Genomic DNA, 26700 nt, shown 5'->3' with positions numbered 1-26700 from the left:
TTCAGTTTCAGATCAGTTATAAAGCTATCAAAAGTCTCATTTTGTTGCTGTGTCCGAGAACGGCTGATGTATCTTTCATAGGTCTCATTCTTTTTGGGAGAGCAATGTGCATCAAATTTTTTTAGCACATCTTCTAATTTTTCTCTGTTCTCCACTGGATTAAATACAAATGTATTAAATACCTCTATCGCCTGTGGGCCTGCAACCGTAAGCAGCAATGCTATCTTCCTTGCGTCTGGCTTCGTACCGAATCCGATGGCTGCAATGTAGAGTTCGAATTGTTGTTTAAAAATCTGCCAATTGTAGTCGATTTTTTCCTCGAGATTCAAACGCTCTGGTGGCTTCAAATTCTCCATGTCGCTTTTCACAATTTTCAGCAGATCTTCACCACCCTGGTACCATCTTATGTTCATTAATAACTAGACATTCTTATTATGAACACAGCTAGCTTTTGCTAGACCTTTTATTGAGCACATGTGGACTAGGTACTGTATCTGTGGAGGCTTCCATCTTGACTGCTGCCTTGTGGGTAGCCTAGTGCCTCATGGGTAATGTAGTCTTAATATCATACAGCTGGGTAGTGTAGTCTTATACATACAGCTATATACAGCTCTACGGCTCCACCTAGTGTCCACTATAGAATGACATGTTATTGATCGTTACAGGTAGGACCCTAGGAAGGACAGAGGATCAGAGGGACCTTGGTGTGCATGTACATAGACCCCTGAAGGTAGCAGGACAGGTAGATAAGGTGGTTAAAAAGGCATATGGGATACTTGCCTTCATTATCCGAGGCATAGAATTTAAGAGCTGTACAAAACGCTAGTTAGGCCACAGCTGGAATACTGTGTGCAGTTCTGGTCGCCACACTATAGGAAGGATGTGATTGCATTGGAGAGGGTGCAGAGGAGATTCACCATTGGAGAGGGCGCAGAGGAGATTCACCAGGATGTTACCTGGGCTGGAGCGCTTCAGCTGTGAAGAGAGACTGGACAGGTTGGGGTTGTTTTCCTTTAGAGCAGAGAAGGCTGAGTGTACAAAATTATGAGGGGCATAGATAAGGTAGATAGAAAGGAACTTTTCCCCTTAGTAGAGGGGTCAATAACCAGGGGGCATAGTTTGAAAGTAAGGGGCAGGAGGTTTAGAGGGGATTTGAGGAAAAACATTTTCACCCAGAGGGCGGTTGGAATCTGGAACTCACTGCCTGAAAGTGTGGTAGCGGCAGGAACCCTCACAACATTCAAGAAGCATTTAGATGAGCATCTGAAACGGCATAGCATACAAGGCTACGGACCAAGTGCTGGAAAATGGGATTAAAATAGACAGGGCTTGATGGCCGGCATGGACACGATGAGCCGAAGGGCCTCTTTCTGTGCTGTATAACTCTATGGGGTTCATTTCTAGAGGGATAGGAACAAGAGTAGACCATTCAGCCCCTTGAGCCTGTTCCGCCATTCAGTTAGATCATGGCTGATCTGCAACCTAACTCCATATACCTGCCTTTGGCCTATACCCCTTAATACCTTCGGTTAACAAAAATCTATCAATCTCAGATTTAAAATTAACAATTGATCTAGCATCAATTGCAGTTTGCGGAAAAGAGTTTCAAACTTCTACTACCCTTTGTGTGTAGAAGTGTTTCCTAATTTCACTCCTGAAAAATCTGGCTCTAACTTTTAGGCTATGTCCCCTAGTCCTAGACTCTCCAAACAGCGGAAATAGTTTCTCGCTCTCTCTAACCTATCAGTTCCTCTTAAATCATGAAAACTTTGATCAAATCACCCCTTAACCTTCTAAATTCCAGGGAATACAACAGTGTGTGTAATCTCTCCTCGTAATTTAACCCTTGGGGTCCGGGTATCTTTCTGGTAAATCTACGCTGCACTCCCTCCAAGGCCAATATATCTTTCCTACAGTGTGGTGCCCAGAACTGCTCTCAGTACTCCAGGTGTGGTCTAACCAGTGTCCTGTATAGCTGCAGCATAACTTCTACCCCCTTGTATTCTAGTCCTTTGATATAATGGCCAGCATTCCTTTAGCCTTTTTGATTATTTTCTGTACCTGTCCATGCCATTTTAACAATCTATGTACATGGACCTCTAAGTCTCTTTGGACCTCCACTGTTTTTAGCTTTTTGCCATTTAGAAAGTACTCCGATCTATCCTTTTTTAGGCCCAAAGTGGATGACCTCACATTTGCCTATATTGAAATCCATTTGCCACAGTTTTGCCTGTTCACTTAATCTATTAATATCTCTTTGTAATTTTATGCTTCTATTTACACTGCTTATAATGCTGCCTATCTTTGTGTCATTGGCAGTCTTGGATATATGGCTCTCTATCCCATCATCTAAATTGTTAATAAATAGGGTGAATAGCTGAGGCCCCAACACAGATCCCTGCGGGACACCACTAGTCACATCCTGCCAATTTTAGTACCTACCCATTATCCCTTCTCTTGGTCTCCTGCTGCTCAGCCAATTTCCTAACCAGGTCAATAATCTGCTTTCAATTCCATGAGCTTCAACTTTAGCTAACATTCTCTTATGAGGGACTTTATCAAATGCCTTCTGGAAGTCCATATAAATAACATCCATAGATATTCTTTAGTCACCTCAAAAAATTCAATCAGGTTTGTCAGGCATGACCTACCTTTCACAAATCCATGCTGGCTCTCTGACCAGCTGAAAATTTCCGAGGTGTTCAGTCACCCTATCCTTAATTATAGACTCTAGTAATTTCACAACAACAGATGTTAGGTTAACTAGTCTATAATTCCCTGGTTTCCCTCTCTCGCCAGTCTTAAATGGCAGAGTGACATGCGCAATTTTCTAATCTAAAGGAACGGTTCCTGAATTGAGAGAATTAGGGCATCTGCAATGTTCTCAGCTACTTACTTTACAACCCTGGGATGGAAACCTTTTTTTAAAATTCATTTATGGGACGTGGGCATCGCTGGCAAGGCCAGCATTTATTGCTCATCCCTAATTGCCTTTGAGAAGGTGGTGGTGAGCCGCCTTCTTGAACCGCTGCAGTCCGTGCGGTGAAGGTACTCCCACAGTGCTGTTAGGGAGGGAGTTCCAGGATTATGACCCAGCGACGATGAAGGATTGGCGATATACTTCTTAGTCAGGATGGTGTGTGACTTGGAGGTGGCAGTGTTCCCATGTGCCTGCTGCCCTTGTCCTTCTAGGTGGAAGAGGTCGCGGGTTTGGTAGGTGCTGCCGAAGAAGCCTTGGCGAGTTGCTGCAGTGCATCTTCTGGACCTGGGGCACAGAAATCTAGGCTGACACTCCAGTGCACTACTGAGGGAGTGCTGCACTGTTAGAGGTGCCGTCTTTCAGATGAGACATTAAACCGAAACCCCGTCTGCTCTCTCAGCTGGGTGTAAAAAATTCCATGGCACTATTGCCAAGGGTATCCTGGCCAATATTTATCCCTCAATCAACATCGCTAAAACAGATGAAAAAGGTGGTAGAGAGAAAACGGGGAATTCTAATAAGCCTGACATCGGTAGTGGGGAAAATGCTAGAGTCCATTATAAAAGATGTAATAGCAGAGCACTTGAAAAACAGTGACAGGATCAGACAAAGTCAACGTGGATTTACAAAAGGTAAATCATGCTTGACTAATCTACTGGAATTTTTTGAGGATTTAACTGGTAGAATAGATAAGGGAGAACCAGTGGATGTGGTGTATTTGGACTTTCAGAAGGCTTTCGATAAGGTCCCGCATAAGAGATTAGCATGCAAAGTTAAAGCACATGGGATTGGGGGTAAGGTACTGACTTGGATAGAGAACTGGTTGGCAGACAGGAAGCAAAGAGTTGGAATAAACGGGTCTTTTTCCGAGTGGCAGGCAGTGACTAGTGGGGTACTGCAGGGATCGGTGCTAGGACCCCAGTTATTCACAATATGTATTAATGATCTAGATGAGGGAACTAGATGTAATATCTCCAAGTTTGCAGACGACACAAAGCTGGGTGGGCATGTGTGCTGTGAGGAGGATGCAGAGAAACTCCAGTATGGCGAGTCGGGTGGAGGCAGTGCAGCGCAACGAGCAGCAGCAGCAGCCACGACGACCCGCTGCAGCACGTCGGCTGGCAGCTCCATGGCGGGAGGCTCGCAGTCCGACTGGGAGGAGGGGAGCCGGGCATGGCGGCCAGAGGTCGGATCGTGAGCGGGAGAAGCAGACCACCACTTGGAGCCGGCAACAGTGAGGAGGAGGACGAGGAGGACGGAGCGGCTGAGGGACATCGTGCTCCCACTGCCACTGGAAGCCATTGTATTGACTTTCTGAACATGGCGCTGTATGACATGTCCCTACAGGGAGTAAGCAATCCATTGTAATTGTACTTGTACTGGTTACATATGGCAAATAAAATTGAATTGAATGATTTGGACAGGTTGGGTAATTGGGCAGATGCATGGCAGATGCAGTATAATGTGAGGTTATCCACTTTGGTGGCAAAAACTGGAAGGCAGATTATTATCTGAACGCAATAGATTGGGAAAAGGGGAAGTGCAACGAGACCTGGGTGTCCTTGTGCACCAGTCACTGAAGGTAAGCATGCAGGTGCAGCAGGCGGTTAAGAAGGCAATTGGTATGTTGGCCTTCATAGCGAGAGGATTCGAGTACAGGAGCAAAGATGTCTTGCTGCAGTTGTACAGGGCCTTGGTGAGACCACACCTTGAGTATTGTGTGCAGTTTTGGTTGCCTTATCTGAGGAAGGATGTTCTTGCCATGGAGAGAGTGCAGCAAAGATTCACCAGACTGATACCTTTGATGGCAGTAATGATGTATGAAGAGAGATTGGGTCGATTGGGCTTGTATTCGCTGGAGTTTAGAAGAATGAGAGGGGATCTCATTGAAACTTATAAAATTCTAACAGGACTAGACAGACTAGATGCAGGAAAGATGTTCCTGATGGCGGGGGAGTCCAGAACCAGGGGTCACAGTCTAAGGATAAGGGGTAAGCCATTTAGGACAGAGATGAGGAGGAATTTCTTCACCCAGAGAGTGGTGAACCTGTGGAATTCTGTACCATAGAAGGCAGTTGAGGCCAATTCCTTAAATATATTCAAAAAGGAGTTAGATATATTTATTAAGGCTAAAGGGATCAAGGTAGATGCGGAGAAGGCAGGGACACGGTACTGAATTTGGATGATCAGCCATGATCTCATTAAATGGCGGAACAGCTCGAGGGGCCGAATGGCCTACTCCTGCTCCTATCTTCTATCTTTCTATTATCTGGTCATTATCACATTGCTGTTTTGTGGGAGCTTGCTGTGTGCAAATTGGCTGCCGCGTTTCCTGCATTACAACAGTGACTACACTTCAAAAGTACTTCATTGGCTGCAACGTGTTTTAAATTTCCATTTGGGGTTTTTAATTTACTTGAACATAAGTACAATGAAATGTTATTCTAAAGTAGCAGGGTCTCCATTTTCCTCTTGGAGTTTCTTCTGGTCTTTGGACTGTAGAGAAATCTGTGCCAGGCCGTATCAGCTCTCGGCCATTGGGAGTCGTACCCATATTGGTTTAAAAATTCAAACCTGCCACCCTTACACATTTGGCGCTGTTAATTTTTAAGTGGATTTGCTAGCAGTGTCACTCTTTATGATGATAAATCTCACTCTGAACACATCCTCAAATGTTTGTAGCTCTGTTCAATCCAGTGCAGGAGCAACCATGTTACTGTGCCAGCTTTGATGAGCTTTGTCAATACAATATTTATTTGATTAGTGCTATCTGATATTTAGTTCTGAGTTTAAAGGTCGCTCTCTTTGATTTATTTTGTTGATTTTAGACACTGCATCAGACTGGTCCCCACTTCATGATGCTGCTATTCATGGACGGCTGATATCACTCCGGCAGCTCATCAGCCAGGTAGTCACAGCATTTTACTTTGACATTACTACAGTCTGCTCTCACTCCCGAGCAAACAATTCTCAAATCATTTGTTTATCCTTTTTAACATTTTTGTTTCAATATTTTGAATGAAATCATTTTGAGGGCAATAATATTTTCAGATTATATGTACTGTGAAGCCACTGAACCAATCACTGTCCTTCCCCTTCCCCAGCAATGTCTCAACATCATCTCCTGATTCCTGTCCCTCAGTTCCAATCAATGGCTTTCTCTTAACACTTATCTAAGAGACTGCCATAGTTTTGTATTAAGCTCCTCTCCCCTGTGCTCTGTTAGCAAATTGTGTCAGCAACAATGCCAGAAGGGCCAAAAAAATCATTTAACCTTGATCAAGATGAGGGAAAGGGAACATATTTCCTTTGGGAGCACTCAAGGGGTAGTTTTCCATCTCCGAGCTCCTAATGGGGAGCCTCGCCCATCAGCAGCATGTATCAGAATTTCAGGCACACCTTGGACCTGGATCACAAATTCAGAGCATTTTTCCTCATCAGCACCAAGTACTCCCAGGACAGGTATAGCTCAGCTAGATACAGAGTAAAGCTCCCTCTACTCTCCCAGGTCCGGTATAGCACAGCTAGATACAGAGTAAAGCTCCCTCTACTCTCCCAGGTCCGGTATAGCACAGCTAGATACAGAGTAAAGCTCCCTCTACACTCCCAGGTCCGGTATAGCACAGCTAGATACAGAGTAAAGCTCCCTCTACTCTCCCAGGTCCGGTATAGCACAGCTAGATACAGAGTAAAGCTCCCTCTACTCTCCCAGGTCCAGTATAGCACAGCTAGATACAGAGTAAAGCTCCCTCTACTCTCCCAGGTCAGGTATAGCACAGTTAGCGTGAAAAGGGAATGGTAGCATAGTGGTTATGTTACTGCACTAGTAATCCAGAGAGCTGGGCAAATGAGCCAGAGATGTGCTTTCAAATCCCACCACAGCAGCTGCAGAATTTAAATTCAGTTAATTAAATAAATCTGAAATAAAAAGCTAGTGTCAGTAATGGTAACCATGAAACTACTGGATTGTCTTAAAAACCCATCTGTTTCACTAATGTCCTTTTAGGGAAGGAAATCTGCCATCCTGGCCTGGCCTAGCCTATATGGCCTGGCAGCACGGTGGCATAGTGGTTAGCACTGTTGCCTCACAGCGCCAGGGACCCGGGTTCGAATCCGGCCTCGGGTGACTGTCTGTGTGGAGTTTGCACATTCTCCCCGTGTTTGCGTGGGTTTCCTCCGGGTGCTCCGGTTTCCTCCCACAGTCCAAAGATGTGCGGGTTAGGTTGATTGGCTATGATAAATTGACCCTTAGTGTTAGGGGGATTAAATACGTGGGGTTACGGGGATAGGGTGGGATATGTGTTGATGTAGGGGTTACGGGGATCGGGTGGGATATGTGTCGGTGCAGGCTCGATGGGCCGAAATGGCCTCTATCTGCACTGTGGGGTTTCTGTGATTCTGTGATATGTGACTCCAGACCCACAGCAATGTGGTTGACTCTTAATTGCAAGCCACACAGTTGTAACAAACCACTATAAAAAACAATAATGAGAATAAAACCGGATAGACCACCCGGCACTGACTTTGGACACGACAAAGGCACACTCAGCCCAGTTGACCCTGCAAAGTCCTCCTCACTAACATCTGGGAGCTTCTGCCAAACTTGGGAGAGCTGTCCCACAGACTAGTCAAGCAACAGCCTGACATAGTCATACACACAGAATCATACCTTTCAGCCAGTGTCCCAGATTCCTCCATCACCATCCCTGGGTATGTCCTGTTCCACCAGAGGTGGCGGCGTAATGGTATACAGTTGGGAGGGGGTGTGGCCCTGGGAGTCCTCAACATTGACTCCGGACCCCATGAAATCAGAAATCTCCTGCTGATTACCACCTACCACCTTCCCTCAACTGATGAATCAGTACTCCTCCATGTTGAACACCACTTGGAAGAAGCACTGAAGGTAGCAAGGGCACAGAATGTACTCTGAGTAGGGGACTTCAATGTGCATCACAAAGAGTGGCTTGGTAGCACCACTTCTGACCGCGCTGGCTGAGTCCTAAAGGACATAGTTTCTAGATTGAGAACCAACTACTGACTGAGTCTGCACCAATCTACCTGTCACAGATGCATCTGTCCATGGCAGCAGTGACCACCGCACAGTCCTTGGGAGATGAAGTCCGGTCATCACACTGAAGATACCCTTCATCGTGTTGTGTGGCACTACAACTGTGCTAAATGGGATAGATTCAGAACAGATCTAGCAGCTCAAAACTGAGCAGCCATGAGGTGCTGTGGGCCATCAGCAGCAGCAAAATTGTATTCCTTCTTCTTCTTAGGAACTGAAGATGACTTGCTTCCACATTAAAAATGAGCTCGCAGGTGGCTGATTAGGCCAATGCGGGACCTACAGTCGCTGTCACAGGTGGGGCAGACGGTGGGTGGGGTGCTTGGGTTGACGTGCGCTGCTTGCGCTTGGCTTCCGCTTGCTCCCGGCGAAGAGACTCAAGGTGTTCGGCGCCTTCCCGGATGTTTCTCCTCCACTTTGTGTGGTCTTGGGCCAGGGATTCCCAGGTGTCGGTGGGGATGTTGCACTTTTTCAAGGAGGCTTTGAGGGTGTCCTTGAAGCGTTTCCTCTGCCCACCTGGGGCTCTATTGCCATGCCGGAGCTCCGAGTAGAGCGCTTGTTTTGGGAGTCTCGTATCGGGCATGCGGACAATGTGACCCGTTCATCGGAGCTGATTGAGCGTGGTCAGAGCTTCGATGCTGGGGATGTTGGCCTGAGCAAGAACACTGACGTTGGTGCGCCTATCCTGCCAATGGATTTGCAGGATCTTGCGGAGGCAGCGTTGGTGGTACCTCTCCAGTGCTTTGAGGTGCCTGCTGTACATGGTCCATGTCTCTGAGGCATACAGCAGGGCGGGTATCACTGCTGCCCTGTAGACCATGAGCTTAGTGCCGGGTTGGAGGTCCTGGTCTTCGAACACTCTCTTCCTCAGGCGACCGAAGGCTGCACTGGCACACTGAAGGCGGTGTTGGACTTCGTCATCGACGTCTGCCCTTGTTGACAGTAGGCTCCCGAGGTATGGAAAGTGGTCCACATTGTCCAAGGCCTTGTCGTAGATTTTGATAATCGGGGGGCAGCACTGTGTGGCGGGGGCAGGTTGGTAGTGGACCTTTCTCTTACGGATGTTTAGTGTAAGGCCCATGTTCTCGTATGCTTCTGTGAAGGTGTTTACAATGGTTTGGAGTTCGACCTCTGAGTGAGCGCAGACGCAAGCATCGTCTGTATACTATAATTCGACGACAGAGGATGGGACGACCTTGGATCGGGACTGGAGGCGACGGAGTTTGAACAGTTTCCCGTTTGTTCTGTAAATTAGCTCCACTCCAGTGGGGAGCTTACTGAAGGTGAGATGGAGCATTGCAGCAAGGAAGATTGAGAAGAGCGTTGGTGCAATGACACAGCCTTGCTTGACCCCGGTTCGTACGTGAATTGGGTCTGTGGTGGAACCGTTGGTCAGGATCACGGCTTGCATGTCATCGTGAAGCAGGCAGAGGATAGTGACAGACTTTTGAGGGCAGCCGAATTTGAGGAGGACACTCCATAATCCCTCACGGTTGACAGTGTCGAAAGCCTTTGTGAGATCAAAGAAGGCCATGTACAGCGGTTGGTGCTGTTCCCTGCATTTCTCTTGTAATTGACGTGCGGTGAAGATCATGTCCATTGTGCCCCTTAGTGGGCGGAATCAGCATTGCGACTCTGGGAGGAGCTCTTCGGCCACTGGGAGAAGGCGATGGAGGAGGATTCTTGCGATGACTTTCCCTGTGGCAGATAGCAGGGAAACTCCTCTGTAATTACCGCAATCGGACTTGTCACCTTTCTTGAAGATGGTCACAATTACGGCGTCTCTGAGATGGGCATGCTCTCCTCCTTCCAGATAAGAGAAATGAGTTCATGAATTCGTGCCAGTAGTGCTTCTCCGCCATGCTTTAGTGCTTCGGCAGGGATTCCATCTGCTCCTGAGGCCTTGTTGTTCTTCAGTTGTCGGATGGCCTTTTCAACCTCATGCCGGGCTGGGATTGTGCTGAGATGGTGGCGGGTAGCATGCTGTGGGATGGAGTTGAGGACACTCGTGTCGAAGACAGAGTCGTGGTTAAGGAGATCTTCAAAGTGCTCCTTCCAGCGGGCACTGACTGCTTCCCTGTCCTTGATGAATACCTCTCCATTCTTGGCTCGCAGTGGGGAAGGGCCTTGGGTGCTTGGGCCGTAGATGGTCTTGACTGCACTAAAGAATCCACGCACGTCGTGGTTGTCGGCCAGCTGCTGGATCTCCTGCGCTTTCTCCACCCACCATCTGTTCTTTAGGTCACGAGTTTTTTGCTGGACCTCGGCCTTCAGGCTGCTTTTTTGCTCTCAAGTTCTGTCATAGAGTCATATATGGCCTAGAAATTGGGTTGGTAGCGCCGGCGCTGAGCGCCTAAAGAGACCTAGAATTGGGGTGAAGCGCTATGTTGGGGCGGACGCTATGAAGATAGCGCCAACTCAGATATTGACTATACATTTAGCGCCTGCGCTACGTGTTTGCGCGCGCCCGCGAGCGCAAGCAGCTCATGACGTCATTTCAGTGTGCAATGCCTTTTAGGAGCGCCTGAGCGCATATTGGGTGGCGCCCGGAGCCTTAGCGCCCAGCGCTATTAGTGACAGTTCGAGGGAGGGCTAACAGGCCCTTCTCGGAGTAGGGGGGCACTATTTAAAGGGGACAGCTCTACTGCAGAATCTTCTGCCACTTGGCCTGCTCATTGCGCTCGCTGCTAGAGAGAGTTGGCGAGCTAATGTGGAGCGGAGTTCTGGGATTTGAGCTTTACAGTACTTGGTACCTTCAACCCTGTCCGAAGCACTTGCACCACTACACCTAAAAGCCTTTTGACCAACTGGCATCGGAATGGGAGCTTGTTTGGAGGGCGACTGACCTCATCTGCACTCTGTGCAGCAGTCATGACGACCTGCCTTGCCCTGCGGGGAGACGGTGGCCGAACTTGCCTATCCCCCCTGCGTTGCTCCATGCCTCTTGGTCCGGCAACTGGTTCATCCTCAGAGCCACCCCCCTCCCCTCCAGGGGACTACTATCCCCAGTCTGCAGATGTCTCCGCTCCCTGGATTCTGCAACGGCTGGTCCGGACTCCTCCTGGTCCTCGCCTCCGGTGGCACTGGCAGCTTCAGTGCGTTGAGCCTGAGTTGGTGCTGCTTCATCTGAAAGTGGGAGGTGGAAGAGTGGCTTTAGCAAAAGGACAGGTTTGCTGAAAGGCATGCCAGATTGCAGCAAGGCTCTGACATGGCTGCACACTGAGGATGCATGCTGGCGGGGGGACCAAGTGGAAGGCAACAGGTGGAAAAGGTGAGAGTCTTACCCTCGCTGTCGGTAATGGGGTCGGCAGATGCAGTGGTCACTGGACCAGACAGACGTCCTCCAAGTATCTGGTGCACTCTCTCCTCCAGATCCGTGAGAGTGACCACTTGTGTAGGTCCGCCACCGGTTCGACGCTGCTCCTTTCTAATCTGTGCCATCTTGGACTGCAGGGGAAAGAAGGGGAGGTTCTGTTACATGAGGCCTTGAGACCTCATTGCATGCCCCCCATGGTGCAAGAGCCCTTACATGAGGCCTTGAGACATCTCTCCATGTGTGTGGTCAGAAAGGGCCATGGGTGCATACTGACAGATGGCCATTGGCGCATCATTGCAGCAGGGTGCCCGAAGTCAGCTGCAGATGGAGGGAAGCACAAGTTTGGTAAACCATCACTCACCCTAACGATCCATGTGAGGTCGTTGAATTTCTTCCTGCACTGAACAGCGGTCCTGGTCGCCATGCTGCTGGAATTCACCCTCACAGCAACCTCCCTCCAAGATCGTCGATAAGCCTTCTGATTTGGCCTCTTGCCATTATCCGGATACAGGACCTCTCGACGGTGCCTCTATCTGCACTGTGGGGTTTCTGTGATTCTGTGAACTGCAGCCACTAAGTGGTCCAGAGCCTCAGTGCTGAAGCGCTCTGCTCTCTGCCTAACCTTCTCCATAATGCACAAGTTTCTAACGCCAGACAAGGGCGAGCGCTGAATCTGAGGCCTACAGGGCGTTGGGTGTTTAAGCTCAGTTTGACTGACCCGCCCCTTTAAGAGCCGGCCGGCGCCTGTAGGTCTCGTGCTTTCCCGTAATTGAGTTCACCTGCGCTGCGCCCATCCGCGTCGATATTGAGTAGCACCTGACCTTTTGCACCTGACCTTTTGCGCCTTAAGAGCACCGTGCAACAGCTGATTTAGCGCCTCAATCCCCTTTGGGGGCGATGCAACCCAATATCGAACCAGGCGGCGATAAGTTTCGTCTGGCTATAAACTTTGCGCATCGCCAGTTCTAACGCCTCAAGCGGGGCTATACCCAATTTCTAGGCCAAAGAGTTTTACAGCACAGAAAGAGGCCCATCGTGTCCGCGCCGGCCATCAAGCCCTATCTAATCTAATCCCATTTTCCAGCATTTGGTCCATAGCCTTGTATGCTATGGCATTTCAAGTGCTCATCCAAATGCTTCTTGAATGTTGTGAGGGTTCCTGCCTCTACCACCCTTTCAGGCAGTGAGTTCCAGATTCCAACCACCCTCTGGGTGAAAAAGTTCTTCCTCAAATCCCCTCTAAACCTCCTGCCCCTTACCTTGAATCTATGCCCCCTTGTTATTGACCCCTCTACTAAGGGGAAAAGTTCCCTTCTATCTACCCTATCTATGCCCCTCATAATTTTGTACACCTCAATCAGGTCCCCCCTCAGCCTTCTCTGCTCCAAGGAAAACAACCCCAGCCTGTCCAGTCTTTCTTCATAGCTGAAGCGCTCCAGCCCAGGTAACATCCTGGTGAATCTCCTCTGCACCCTCTCCAAAGCAATCACATCCTTCCTATAGTGTGGCGACCAGAACTGCACACAGTACTCCAGCTGTTGCCTTACCAGCGTTTTGTACAGCTCCATCATAACCTCCCTGCTCTTATATTCTATGCCTCGGCTAATGAAGGCAAGTATCCCATATGCCTTTTTAACCACTTTATCCACCTGTTCTGCTGCCTTCAGGGATCTGTGTACATGCACACCAAGGTCCCTCTGATCCTCTGTCTTTCCTAGGGTCTTACCATTCATTGTGTATTCCCTTGCCTTGTTAGTCCATCCAAAATGCATCACCTCGCACTTTTCCGGGTTAAATTCCATTTGCCACTGTTCTGCCCATCTGACCAACCCATCTATATCGTCCTGCAGACTGAGACTACCCTCCTCGCTATTTACCACCCTACCAATTTTTGTATCATCCGCGAACTTACTGATCATACCTTTTACATTCATATCTAAGTCATTAATGTAGACCACAAACAGCAAGGGACCCAGCACCGATCCCTGCGGTACCCCACTGGACACAGGCTTCCAGTCACAAAAACAACCTTCCACCATCACCCTCTGCCTTCTGCCACTAAGCCAGTTTTGGATCCAATGTGCCAAGGCAACCTGGATCCCATGGGCTCTTACCTTCCTGACCAGTCTCTTATGCGGGACTTTATCAAAAGCCTTACTGAAATCCATGTAAACCACATCCACTGCACTACCCACATCCACACACCTAGTCACCCCCTCGAAAAATTCAATCAAATTGGTCAGACATGATCTTCCCTTGACAAAGCCATGCTGGCTATCCCTAATTAATCCTTGCCTCTCCAAGTGGAGACTAATTCTGTCCCTCAGAATTTTTTCCAATAATTTCCCTACCACTGATGTTAGGCTCACTGGCCTGTAATTCCCTGGTTTATCCCTGCTACCCTTCTTGAATAATGGTACTACGTTAGCTGTTCTCCAGTCCTCTGGCACATCCCCTGTGGCCAGAGAGGTTCTGAAAATTTGTGTCAGAGCTCCTGCAATCTCCTCCTTTGCCTCACATAGTAGCCTGGGATACATCTCGTCCGGTCCTGGGGATTTATCCACTTTTAAGCCTGCTAAAACCGCTAGTACTTCCTCCCTCTCGATGCTAATATGTTCAAGTATATCACAGTCCCCCTGCCCGATTTCTATGTCCCCATTGTCCTTCTCCATAGTGAACACAGATGCAAAAAATTCATTTTAAACCCCACCTACATCATCTGGCTCTACACACAGCTTGCCACTCTGGTCCCTAATGCGCCCTACTCTTTCCCTAGTTATCCTCTTACCCTTAATATACTTATAAAACACCTTAGGATTTTCCTTTATTTTGCTCGCCAGTGTTATTTCATGGCCCCTCCTCGCTCTCCTAATTTCTTTTTTAAGTATCCCTCTGCACTTTTTATACTCCTTTAGGGCTTCCTCTGCATTTAGTCCTTTGTATCTGCCAAAAGCCCCCCTTTTTTTCCTAATCCATTCTCGTATATCCCTTGACATCCAAGGTTCCCTGGGCTTGTTGGTCCCACCCTTGACCTTTACGGGAACATGTTGCCATTGTACTCTCTCAATTTCCTTTCTGAAAGACTCCCATTGCCCCGATGTGAGTTTTCCTTCAAATAGCTGATCCCAGTCCACATTGGCCAGATCCTGCCTTATCATATTAAAATCGGCCTTCCCCCAATTTAGAACCTTTATTTCCGGTCCATCCTTGTCCTTTTCCATGACTACCTTAAATCTCACCGAGTTATGGTCACTATCACCAAAGTGCTCACCTACTAACACTTCTGCCACTTGCCCGGCCACATTCCCTAGAATTAGATCCAGTACCGCCCCCTCTCTTGTAGGACTTTCTACATGCTGGCTCAAAAAGCTCTCCTCGATGCACTTTAAGAATTCTGCACCCTCTAAGCCTTTCACACTCTGACTGTCCCAGTTAATATTGGGGAAGTTGAAATCCCCCACTATTATTACCCTATTATTTGCACACTTCTCTGAGATTTGCCTACATATCTGTTCCTCTATCTCCCCCTGACTGTTTGGGGGCCTATAGTACACTCCCAGCAATGTGCTAGCCCCCTTTTTGTTTTTAAGTTCAACCCATATGGCCTCATTAGAGGAACCTGTTAATATATCATCCCTCCTTACAGCAGTAATTGACTTCTTAATTAATATTGCGGCACCCCCTCCTCTTTTACCCCCCCCCTCTGTCTCGCCTGAAGATTCTATACCCCGGAATATTGAGCTGCCAGTCTTGCCCCTCCCTCAACCATGTCTTTGTGATAGCAACAATATCATACTCCCATGTGTTCATCAACAACTTCAGTTCATCCACCTTATTCGTAAGACTCCTTGCATTAAAATAAATGCCATTCAGCCTTGCCCTACTCCCTTGTGCCGTTACATATTTGGTCTGCCTTCCAGTCTGACTTGTTTTTTCCTCTATATTTGGCTGTACATCACCCCCTATTACAGCTCCACTCTGTACCCCATCCCCCTGCCAAGTTAGTTTAAACCCCCCTGAACAGTGCTAGCAAACCTTCCCGCAAGGATATTTGTCCCGTTCTGGTTCAGGTGCAACCCGTCTGACTTGTATAAGTCCCACCTTCCCCAGAAGCAGGCCCAGTGATCCAGGAAACTAAAGCCCTCCCTCCTGCACCAACTCTTTAGCCACACATTCATCTGTTCTATCCTCCTATTCCTATACTCACTAGCACGTGGCACCGGGAGTAATCCAGAGATTACAACCTTTGTGGTCCTGCTTTTTAATCTGCTACCTAGCTCCCTAAATTCTTGCTGCAGGACCTCATCCCTCTTCCTACCCATGTCATTGGTCCCAATGTGAACCACGACCTCTGACTGTTCACCCTCCCCCTTCAGAATGCCCTGCAGCCGTTCAGTGACATCCTTGACCCTGGCACCAGGGAGGCAACAAACCATCCTGGAGTCACGTCTACGGCCACAGAAACGCCTATCTGTTCCCCTTACGATAGAATCCCCTACCACTATTGCTCTCCCACTCTTTTTCCTCCCTTCCTGAGCAGCAGAAGCACCCCTGGTGCCAGGAAGTTGGCTGCTGCTGCCTTCCTCTGGTAAGTCATCCCCCTCAACAGTATCCAAATTGGTATACTTGTTTGAGAGGGGGATGGCCACAGGGGTCCCCTGCACTACCTGCCTGCCTCTACTGCTCTGCCTGATGGTCACCCATTTCCCTTCTACCTGTGCAGCCCTTACCTGCGGTGTGACCAACTCAGCAAACGTGTTTTCCATGACCCTCTCAGCATCGTGAATGCTCCAAAACCCATCCATCCGCAGCTCCAGCGCCTCAATGCGGTCTGCTAGTAGCTGCAGCTGGATACATTTATGGCACACATGGTCGTCAGGGACACAGGCAGCATCCCTGAATTCCCACATAGAGCAAGAGGAGCATAACACGGGGCTGGGCTGTCCTGACATGACTTACCCTTTAATTAATTTAAATTAATTCAATACCACCAATTAAAGATATACTCTAGGGCACTTGTATGGTTTACCGACAGTCCCCGCTACACCAGAAAGACCTTAGCAACTATAAACCACCGAGTTAAAGTTTAAAATATAGAGAAATACTCACCAACCAATCACTTACCTGCTGCCTGGTGATGTCGCACTCTGATTACTTTTTACCTCTCTCCCCGCTGCTGAATTGGTCGGGCCTCGCTGCTGCCACTGCTTTTAAGCCTCACCCCCGGTGTTTCCAGATCAGAAATGCCTTGCGCTTGCGGCTTATTAGCTCCTGGTCATTCTCGTCGAACCAGTCTTGGTGTTTCCTGGTTGAGTGACCGAGCGTCTCTTCACAGGTGCTGATTATGGAGGCCTTGAGTGCAGGCCAGACGCTGTGGGCACTCTGTGTCTCTGCATCACTGGGAGTCGTCAGGTTGTTTGTGAGGCGCAGGCTGAATAGGGCTTTCTTAGCGGGGTCTTTGAGTGCTCCAGCGTTAATTTTCCTGCGGCATTGTTTCTGTTGCCGCCGCTGTTTTGGGGCTACATTGATGGAGATGACAGAGCGGATTAGGCGGTAGTCTGTCCAGCAGCCATCAGCTCCTGTCATGGCACGGGTGATGCGGACGTCCTTGCGGTCCCTCGCTCGGACGATAACGTAGTCCAGCAGATGCCAGTGCTTGGAATGAGGGTGCTGCCATGAAGTCTTGTACTTGTCTCTCTGACGGAACAAGGTGTTGGTTATGATGAGGCCATGTTCTAAGCATTTCGACAGGAGGAGGGTACCGTTGGAGTTGGCTTTCCTTACCCCCTCTCTGCCGATCACATCTCTCCAGAGGTCTGTGTCCTTTCCAACTTTGGCGTTGAAGTCGCCAAGGAGGACCAGCTTGTCGCCCGTTGGGACTCGGGACAGGGATTGTTCGAGGCTGGAGTAGAATTCCTCTTTGGTCTCGTCTGTGGCTTCCAGTGTTGGGGCGTATGCACTGATGACTGTAGCGCACTGGTTTCGGGCTAGGGTGAGTCGAAGAGTCATGATGCGCTCGTTTATACCACTACAAACTGTAACCTCATGGCCTGGCATATCCCTCTCTACCATTACCATCAAGCCAGGGGACCAACCCTGGCACAATGAGGAATGTAGAAAAGCATGCCAGGAACAGCACCCGGTGTACCTAAAAATGAGGTGCCAACCTGGGGAAACTGCAACACCGGACATGCATGCTAAACAGCAGAAGCAGCATGCTATAGACAGAGCTAAGCAATCCCGCAATCAATGGATCAGATCAAAGCTCTGCAGTCCTGCCCCATCCAGTAGTGAATGGTGGTGGACAATTAAACAACTACCGGGAGAAGGAGGCTCCATGAATATCCCCATCCTCAATGATGACTGAGCCCAGTACACGAATGCAAAAGACATGGCTGAAGCTTTTGCAACCATCTTCAGCTAGAAGTGCCGAGTGGATGATCCATCTCAACCTCCTCCCGAGGTTCCCACCATCACAGAAGCCAATTCGATTCAATCCTCGTGATATCAAGAAAAGGCTGAGTGCACTAGATACAGCAAAGGCTATGGGCCCCGACAACATCCTGGCTGTTGTGCTGAAGACTTGTGCTCCAGAACTAGCTGTGCCTCTTGCTAAGCTGTTCCAGTACAGCTACAACACTGGCATCTATCTGACAGTGTGGAAAACTGCCCAGGTATGTCCTGTCCACAAAAAGCAGGACAAACCAATCCGGCCAATTACTACCCCATCAGTATACTCTCAATCATCAGCAAAGTGATGGAAGGTGTCGTCGACAGTGCTATCAAGCGGCACTTACCAATAACCTGCTCACCGATGCCCAGTTTGGGTTCCACCAAGACCACTCCGCATCAGACCTCATTACAGCCTTGGTCCAAACATGGACAAAGGAGCTGGATTCCAGAGGTGAGCATCAAGGCAGCATTTGACTGAGTGTGGCATCAAGGAACCCTAGTAAAATTGAAGTCAATGGGAATAAGGGGGAAAACTCTCCAGTGGCTTGAGTCATACCTAGCACAGAGTAAGATGTTTGTGGTTGTTGGAGGTCAATCACCTCAGCCTCAGGACATCGCTGCAGGAGTTCCTCAGATCAGTGTACTAGGCCCAACCATCTTCAGGTGCTTCATCAATGACCTTCCCTTCATCATAAGGTCAGAAGTGGGGATGTTCGCTGATGATTGCATAGTGTTTAGTTCCATTCGCAACTCCTCAGATAATGAAGCAATCCATGCCTGCATGCAACAAGACCTGGACAACATTCAAGCTTGGGCTGTTAAGTGACAAATAACATTCTTGCCACACAACTGCCAGGCAATGATTATTTCCAACAAGTGAGAGTCTAACCACCATCCCTTGACATTCAACAGCATTAACATCTTTACACCCTTTTTTGAACAATGGTGTAACATTTGCAATTCTCCAGCAGGGGAGTGGAACTAATTGGATTGCTCTTTCAAAGACCCGGCACGGGCATGATGGGCCGAATGGCCTCCTCCTGTGCTGTATGATTCAATGAATCGATAAACATCTCGCAACCGGTGTGCTAGAGGTTTTTTTTCAATATCTTTAAGATTATTTCACTGAGCAAGCGGAAAAAGCAAAATACTGCGCATGCATTCACTCCAACGCGAGAGTTTAGGCAGACTGTTCATCCGTGGGGGCAGGCGGCGCAGCATAGCCAAGCCCTATCCACCGTCCAAGCATGCAAGAATGTTTCCACTTGTGGGGATGAGGGGATGAGGATAACTAGAGGCCATCAATATAAGATAGTCACCAAGAAATCCAATAGGGAATTCAGAAGAAACTTCTTTACCGAAAGAGTGATGAGAATGTGGAACTCGCTACTACAGGGAGTGGTTGAAGCAAATAGTATGGATGCATTTAAGGGGAGGCTAGACAAGCATATGAGGGAGAAGGGAATAGAGGGTTATGCTGATAGATTTAGATGAGGAAAGATGGGAGGAGGCTCGAGTGGAGCATAAACGCAGGCATGGACTAGTTGGGCCGAATGGCCTGTTTCTGTGCCATATATCCTATGTAATGTAATCCAATATTGGCAAACAACGATGTAGAACAGCATTGGGAAACAATTAAAACAGTGCTCAACAGAGTGCAGGAAAAATATATTCCGCTAAAAGTAAAGAACAAACTAAACAATAATGAGACTCCATGGATGAATAAAGCCATAAGGGAACAATTGAGGGTAAGGAAAGAGGCATACATTAAGTACATAGACAGTAGGGGAGTGCATGATAAGGGAGAATACAAAAAGATTAGGAGAGAAGTCAAAAAAACAATTAGGGAGGCAAAGAGGAACTATGAAATTAAATTATCAAGGTGTAGGAACGTGGGTTCCTAACTAAAAGACTGAGTTCTACTCAGGCGATCAAACAAAATGAACTTTAATGAAACAAACAGGCTTTAACAAGAAACTGCAGGATAACATCGAATGTAGGTCTGCTCTCTCTGGAGGCTCCACGAGGACTGCCCCTGCAGTCCCGTGGCTGACGTCATCACGTCATCACGTTTTCCGCCAGTGGGGAATCATGTGATGAACGGCGTGACGTCATCACGTTTTAGCCGCGCTGTTAAAGTAACCACGCTCTGTACAGTTAAACAGCATAAATAAAGATACAGACTCAGGCTGTAGCTAACATGTTGTTAAAGGAATTATATACAAACGATCTGAGTCCTTTGGTGGCTCCGCCACAAAGGAACATAAAACAAAATAGTAAAATATTTTATAGGCACATCAAATTAAAAAGGAAGGTTGGGATGGGAATAGGGCCATTAAGGGATAGACAGGATAATACCACAGGTAACGATAAAGAGATGGAAGCAATATGAAATAATTATTTTGCTTCAGGATTTACCAGGGAGATAGAACAGGTGGACATGACATTGGATGATGAGATTAGCAATGAGATTAGTGCATTTAAAATTTTTAAAAAGGGGATATATTGAATAAATTAATCAAAAAGAGGAGAAAACCCCTGGTCCGGATGGATTGCATCCTCATTTTAAAAAAATCTAGGGAAGAGATAGCAGAGGCATTATTTAATAATTCGTTAGAAAAAGTTGTAGTGCCAGAGGACCGGCGGATAGCTAACATAATACTGATTTTTAGGAAAAGGGATAGAACATGTCCAGGGAATTATAGCACGGAGATGAAGGCGACAGAAGAAGAGCTCAGCACGTGCCGAGCTCGAAATTCATTGAGGTGGGGGTGTAAGGGGATGAAGCTCAGGCCTTTGCTGAGGACTGATCGTTTGGGGTCAGAGAGGGGATGGTCAGAGGGGATGGTGAAAACACGGCAGGAGGTGAGATTGGAAAAAGGTTAGAGGAAAGTGAAGGGGAACAAGGTTCTGGAGGGACATTGGTGTCCAAGAGTTGTTGAAGCTTGCGATCCTTGACACCTGAAAGGAAGAAAAAATGTTTTTTGTTTGAGGCAAAGGATGAAATGGAACTGCGGACCAGGACAGCTTTGAGATAGAGTGAGTTGGTGCTGCTGAAGAGAGAGGTCGAGAGTGTGCATGTGGCGACGCATGGCATTGAGCGTGGATCTCCGGCGAGAGCAGTGGTTCGAGGAACGCTGAATATCATGGAGATAGCTGTAATCCTGGATGGATCCAAAACATGAAGGGGGGGATTTCAGTTAGAATCCATGTGGAATAAGTCGGAGCCGGAGACAGTTGCTGAGGAAAGAGATGTGACTGTGAAAGCGAGTTTTGGTAGATACCTGATCAAACATGAAAAGGGAAATAGAAAGCAATGAAGATGAACAAGGTAAAAGAGACAAACCGAAATGAGAGAAGAGCAGAACTTCTTCAAGGTGGTCATTAAGAACATAAGAAATAGGAGCAGGCGTAGGCCATTTGGCCCCTCAAGCCTGCTCCGCCATTTGATAAGATCATGGCTGATCTGGTCTTGGCGTCAAATCCACTTCCTGCCAGCTCCCTGTAACCCTTGACTCCTTTATCGTTCAAAAATCTGTTTATCTCCACCTTAAATATATTCAATGACCCAGCCTCCACAGCTCTCTGGGGTAGAGAATCCCAAAGATTCATGACCCTTTGAGAGAAGAAATTCCTCCTCATCTCCGTTTTAAATGGGCAACCCCTTATTCTGAAACTATGCCCCCTAGTTCTAGATTCCCCCATGAGGGGAAACATCCTCTCTGCATCTACCCTGTCAAGTCCCCTCAGAATCTTATACGTTTCAATAAGATCACCTCTCATTCTTCTAAACTCCAGTGTGTATAGGCTCAACCTTTCTTCATAAGACAACCCCTTCATCTCAGGAATTAACCTAATGAACCTAGAAGAGAAGTGGCAGTGAATTAAATACTAATACAAATGCAAAATACTGCGGATGCTGGAAATCTGAAATAAAAACAGAAAATGCTGGAAATACTCCGCAGGTCAGGTATCTGTGGAGAAAGAAACAGTTAACGTCTGAGGTCGATGACCTTTCGTCAGAACTGGAAAAAGTTAGAGATGTAGCAGATTTTAAGCAAGTGCAGGGGCAGGGAAAGCGGGGGGGAAGAGAGGAAAGAACAAAAGGGAAGGTTTGTGATAGGGTGGAAGGCAGGAGTGATTAAATGACAAAAGTTATGATAGTGCAAAGCAAAAGGAGATGGTAATGGGACAAATAAACAAACAAAAGATGGGTTTTGAAAAGGTGTAAATGGGAATGGCAGAATCATCAACAGCTGCCATGTGAAAAAATAGGGTCAGAGGTTATGGTCTGAAATAGTTGAACTCGATGTTGAGTCCAGAAGGCCATAAAGTGCCTAATCAAAAGATGAGGTGCTGTTCCTTGAGTTTACATTGAGCTTCGTTGGAACAGTGTAAGAGGCCGAGGGCAGAGGTGTCAGAGTGGGAGTGGAGTGGAGAATTCAAGTGACAGGCGACCGGAAGCTCGGGGTCACGCTTAAGGACTGAATGGAGGTGTTCTGCGAAGCTGCATTTGGTCTCCCCAGTGTAGAGGAGAACGCATCGTGAGCAGCAAATACAGTATACTAAATTGCAAGAAGTACAAGTAAATCGCTGTTTCACCAGGAAGGAGTGTTTGGGGCCCTGGACAGTGGAAAGGGAGGAGGTAAACATAAGAACATAAGAAATAGGAGCAAGAATAGGCCATTTGACCCCTTGAGCCTGCTCCGCCATTCAATAAGATCATGGCTGATCTTAGGCTCAAAGCCACTTCCCTGCCCGCTCCCCATAACCCTTCACTCCCTTACCTTGCAAAAATCTGTGTATCTCCACCTTAAATATATTTAATGACCCAGCCTCTAGGGCAGAGAATTCCACAGATTTACAACCCTGAGAGAACAAATTCCTCATCTCAGTTCTAAAAGGGCGACCCTTTATTCTGAAACTATGCCCCCGAGTTCTAGATTTCCCCATCTACCTTGTCGAGCCCCCTCAGTATCTTATATGTTTCAATAAGATCACCTCTCACTCTTCTAAATTCCAATGAGTATAGGCCCAACCTGCTCAACCTTTCCTCATAAGTCAACCCCCTCATCTCAGGAACCAACCGAGTGAATCATCTCTGAACTGCCTCCAATGCAAGTATATCCTTCCTTAAATAAGGAGACCAAAATTGTACGTAGTACTCCAGGTGTGGTCTCACCAATGCCCTGTACAGTTCTAACAGGACTTCCCTACTTTTATACTCCATTCCCTTTGCAATAAAGGCTAACATTCCATTTGCCTTCCTAATTACTTGCTGTATCTGCATGCTAACTTTTTGTGATTCATGTACAGAGGTAACTCAACATTTTGCAATCTCTCCCCATTTAAATAATAATTTGCTTTTTTATTTTTCCTACCAAAGTGGATAACCTCGCATTTTCCCACATTAAACTCTATCTGCCAGATTTTTGCCCACTCTCTTAGCCTGTCTATATCCCTTTGCAGGTTCTTTGAGTCCTCTGCACAACTTGCTTTCCCACCCATCTTTGTATCATCCACAAACTTGGCTACATTACACTCGGTCCCTTCATCCAAGTCATTAATGTAGATTGTAAATAGCTGAGGCCCCAGCACCGATCTCTGTGGCACCCCACTAGTTACCGTTTGCCAACGGTAGACAGACTAAGTGAGATCTTATATGTTTCAATAAGAGGTTATCCACTTTGGTAAGAAAAATAAAAAAGCAAATTATTATTTAAATGGGGAGAGATTACAAAATGCTGAGGTAGAAGGACCCCCAGATCCCTCTGTACATGAATCACAAAAAGTTAGCATGCAGATACAGCAAGTGAGGTTTTAAATGAATATCTTGCATCTGTGTTCACTATGGAGAAGGACGATGTAGTCATAGAAATCAGGCAGGGGGATTGTGATATACTTGAACAAATTAGTACTGAGAGGGAGGAGGTACTAGCGGTTTTAGCGGGCTTAAAAGTAGATAAATCCCCAGGCCCAGAGGAGATGTATCCCAGGCTGCTGTGTGAGGCAAGGGAGGAGATTGCAGGGGCTCTCTCACAAATTTTCAGAACCTCTCTGGCCACAGGGGAGGTGCCAGAGGACTAGAGAACAGCTAATGTAGTACCATTATTCAAGAAGGGTAGTAGGGATAAATCAGGGAATTACAGGCCAGTGAGCCTAACATCAGTGGTAGGGAAATTATTGGAAACATTCTGAGGGACAGAATTAGTCTCCACTTGGAGAGGCAAGGATTAATCAAGGATAGTCAGCATAGCTTTGTCAGGGGCAGATCATGTCTAACCAATTTGATTGAATTTTTTGAGGGGATGACTAAGTGTGTGGATGAGGGTAGTGCAGTTGATGTAGTCTACATGGACTTCAGTAAGGCTTTTGACAAAGTCCCACATGGGAGACTGGCCAAAAAGGTAAGAGCCCATGGGATCCAGGGCAATTTGGCACATTGGATCCAAAATTGGCTTAGTGGCAGGAGGCAGTGGGTGATGGTCTGTGTTCAGTGGTGTACCGCAGGGATCAGTGCTGGGTACTTTGCTGTTTGTTGTGTACATTAATGATTTAGATATGAATGTAGGAGATATGATCAGTAAGTTCGCAGATGACACGAAAATTTGTGGAGCGGTAAATAGCGAGGAGGGAAGCCTCAGGACGATATAGATGGGTTGGTTAGATGGGCAGAACAGTGGCAAATGGAATTTAACCCTGAAAAGTGTGAGGTGATGCATTTTGGGAGGACTAACAAGGCAAGGGAATACACAATGAATGGTAGGACCCTAGGAAGGACAGAGGATCAGAGGGACCTTGGTGTGCATGTACATAGATCCCTGAAGGTAGCAGGACAGGTAGATAAGGTGGTTAAAAAGGCATATGGGATACTTGCCTTCATTAGCCGAGGCATAGAATATAAGAGCAGGGAGATTATGATGGAGCTGTACAAAATGCTGGTTAGGCCACAGCTGGAATACAGTTCTGGTCGCCACACTTTTGGAAGGATGTGATTGCATTGGAGAGGGTGCAGAGGAGATTCACCAGGATGTTACCTGGGCTGCAGCGCTTCAGCTATGAAGAGAGACTGGACAGGCTGGGGTTGTTTTCCTTAGAGCAGAGAAGGCTGAGGGGGGACCTGATTGAGGTGTACAAAATTATGAGCGGCATAGATAGGGTAGATAGAAAGGAACTTTTCCCCTTAGTAGAGGGGTCAATAACCAGGGGGCATAGTTTCAAGGTAAGGGGCAGGAGGTTTAGAGGGAATTTGAGGAAAAACTTTTTCACCCAGAGGGTGGTTGGATTCTGGAACTCACTGCCTGAAAGTGTGGTAGAGGCAGGAACCCTCACAACATTCAAGAAGCATTTAGATGAGCACTTGAAACGGCATAGCATACAAGGCTACGGACCAAGTGCTTGGAAAATGGGATTAGAATAGACAGGGCTTGATGGCCGGCACAGACACGATGGGCCGAAGGGCCTCTTTCTGTGCTGTATAACTCTGACTCTATGACAACCGGAAATGACCCATTTATCCCGACTCTCTGCTTTCTGGTAGTTAGCCAATTCTCTATCCATGCAAATGTATTACCCCCAACGCCGTGAGCTCTTATCTTATGCAGTAACCTTTTATGTGGCACTTTATCGAATGCATTATGGAAATCCAAATACACCACATCCAGTGGCTCACCCTTATCCACCCTGCTCGTTACATCCTCGAAGAACTCTAGCAAATTTGTTAAACATGATTTTCCTTTCATAAAACCATGCTGACTCTGTTTGACTGCATTGTGATGTTCTAAATGCCCTGCTACTGCTTCCTTAATGAAGGACTGCAGCATTTTCCCAAAGACAGATGTTAGGCTAACTGGTCTATAGTTTCCTGCTTTCTGTCTCCCTCCTTTCTTAAATAGGGGTGTTACATTTGCGGTTTTCTAATCCACTGGGACCTCTCCAGAGTCCAGGGAATTTTGGTATATTGCAACCAATGCATCCACTATCTCTGCAGCCACTTCTTTTAAGACCCTGGGATGCAGGCCATCTGGTCCAGGGGACTTGTTGTCTTTTATTCCCATTATTTTACCAAGTACTTTTTCCTTAGAGATAGTGATTGTCATTAGTTCCCCCCTCCCTGTGGCCCCTTGATTATCCATTATTGGGATGTTGTTAGTGTCTTCTACTGTGAAGACAGATTCAAAATATTTGTTCAGAATCTCTGCCATTTCCCCGTTCCCCATTATTAATTCCCCATTTTCATCCTCTAAGGACCAACGTTTACTTTAGCTACTCTCTTCCTTTTTATATACCTGTAGAAGCTCTTACTTTCTGTTTTAATATTTCTTGCCAGTTTACTCTCATAATTCATCTCTTTTTTTGGTCATCCTTTGCTGATTTTAAAAAAATTCACAATCCTCTGGCCTACCACCAACTTTGGCAACATTGCATGCCTTCGTTTTCAATTTGATACCATCCTTTACTTCCTTAGTTAGCCACAGATAGTGCTCCCTCCTCTTAAAATCTTTCTTTCTCACTGGAATATATTTTTGTGAGAGTTATAAAATATCTCCTTAAATGTCCGCCATTGGATTTCAACTGCCTTACCTTTTAATTTATTTTTCCAGTCCACTTTAGCCAGTTCTGCCCTCATGCCATTGTAACTGCCTTTGTTTAAGATCAGGACACTGGTTTAAGATACAACTTTCTCACCCTCCAACTGAATTTGAAATTCAACCATGTTATGATCACTCTTTCCGAGAGGATCCTTTACTATGAGATCATTTATTAATTCTGTCTCATTACACAGTACCAGATCCAAGATAGCCTGCTCCCTGGTTGGTTCCATTACTTACTGTTCTAGGAAACCATCCTGGATACACTCTATGAATTCCTCCTCAAGGCTAC

The 26700-nt window shown here is 47.0% G+C and overlaps 1 protein-coding gene across 3 annotated transcripts in view; it reads left to right on the top strand.

The window, feature by feature from the left end:
- The window catches only part of LOC147107462 (ankyrin repeat and SOCS box protein 9-like), a 195142-nt gene that overhangs the window by 43372 nt on the left and 125070 nt on the right, over positions 1 to 26700 (top strand). For all 3 annotated transcript variants that reach the window (XM_086006513.1, XM_086006512.1, XM_086006511.1), the window contains exon 3: positions 5809 to 5888. In XM_086006513.1, the coding sequence (XP_085862639.1) occupies positions 5809 to 5888 (80 nt within the window). The remainder of the gene's footprint in view (positions 1 to 5808; positions 5889 to 26700) is intronic.

Source organism: Somniosus microcephalus, chromosome 14 (assembly GCF_052327205.1).
Source record: "Somniosus microcephalus isolate GS21.2 chromosome 14, FLI_Smic_1.0, whole genome shotgun sequence".
In the NCBI taxonomy this organism is placed as follows: domain Eukaryota; kingdom Metazoa; phylum Chordata; class Chondrichthyes; order Squaliformes; family Somniosidae; genus Somniosus; species Somniosus microcephalus.
This window is presented reverse-complemented; position numbering and strand designations above follow the sequence as displayed.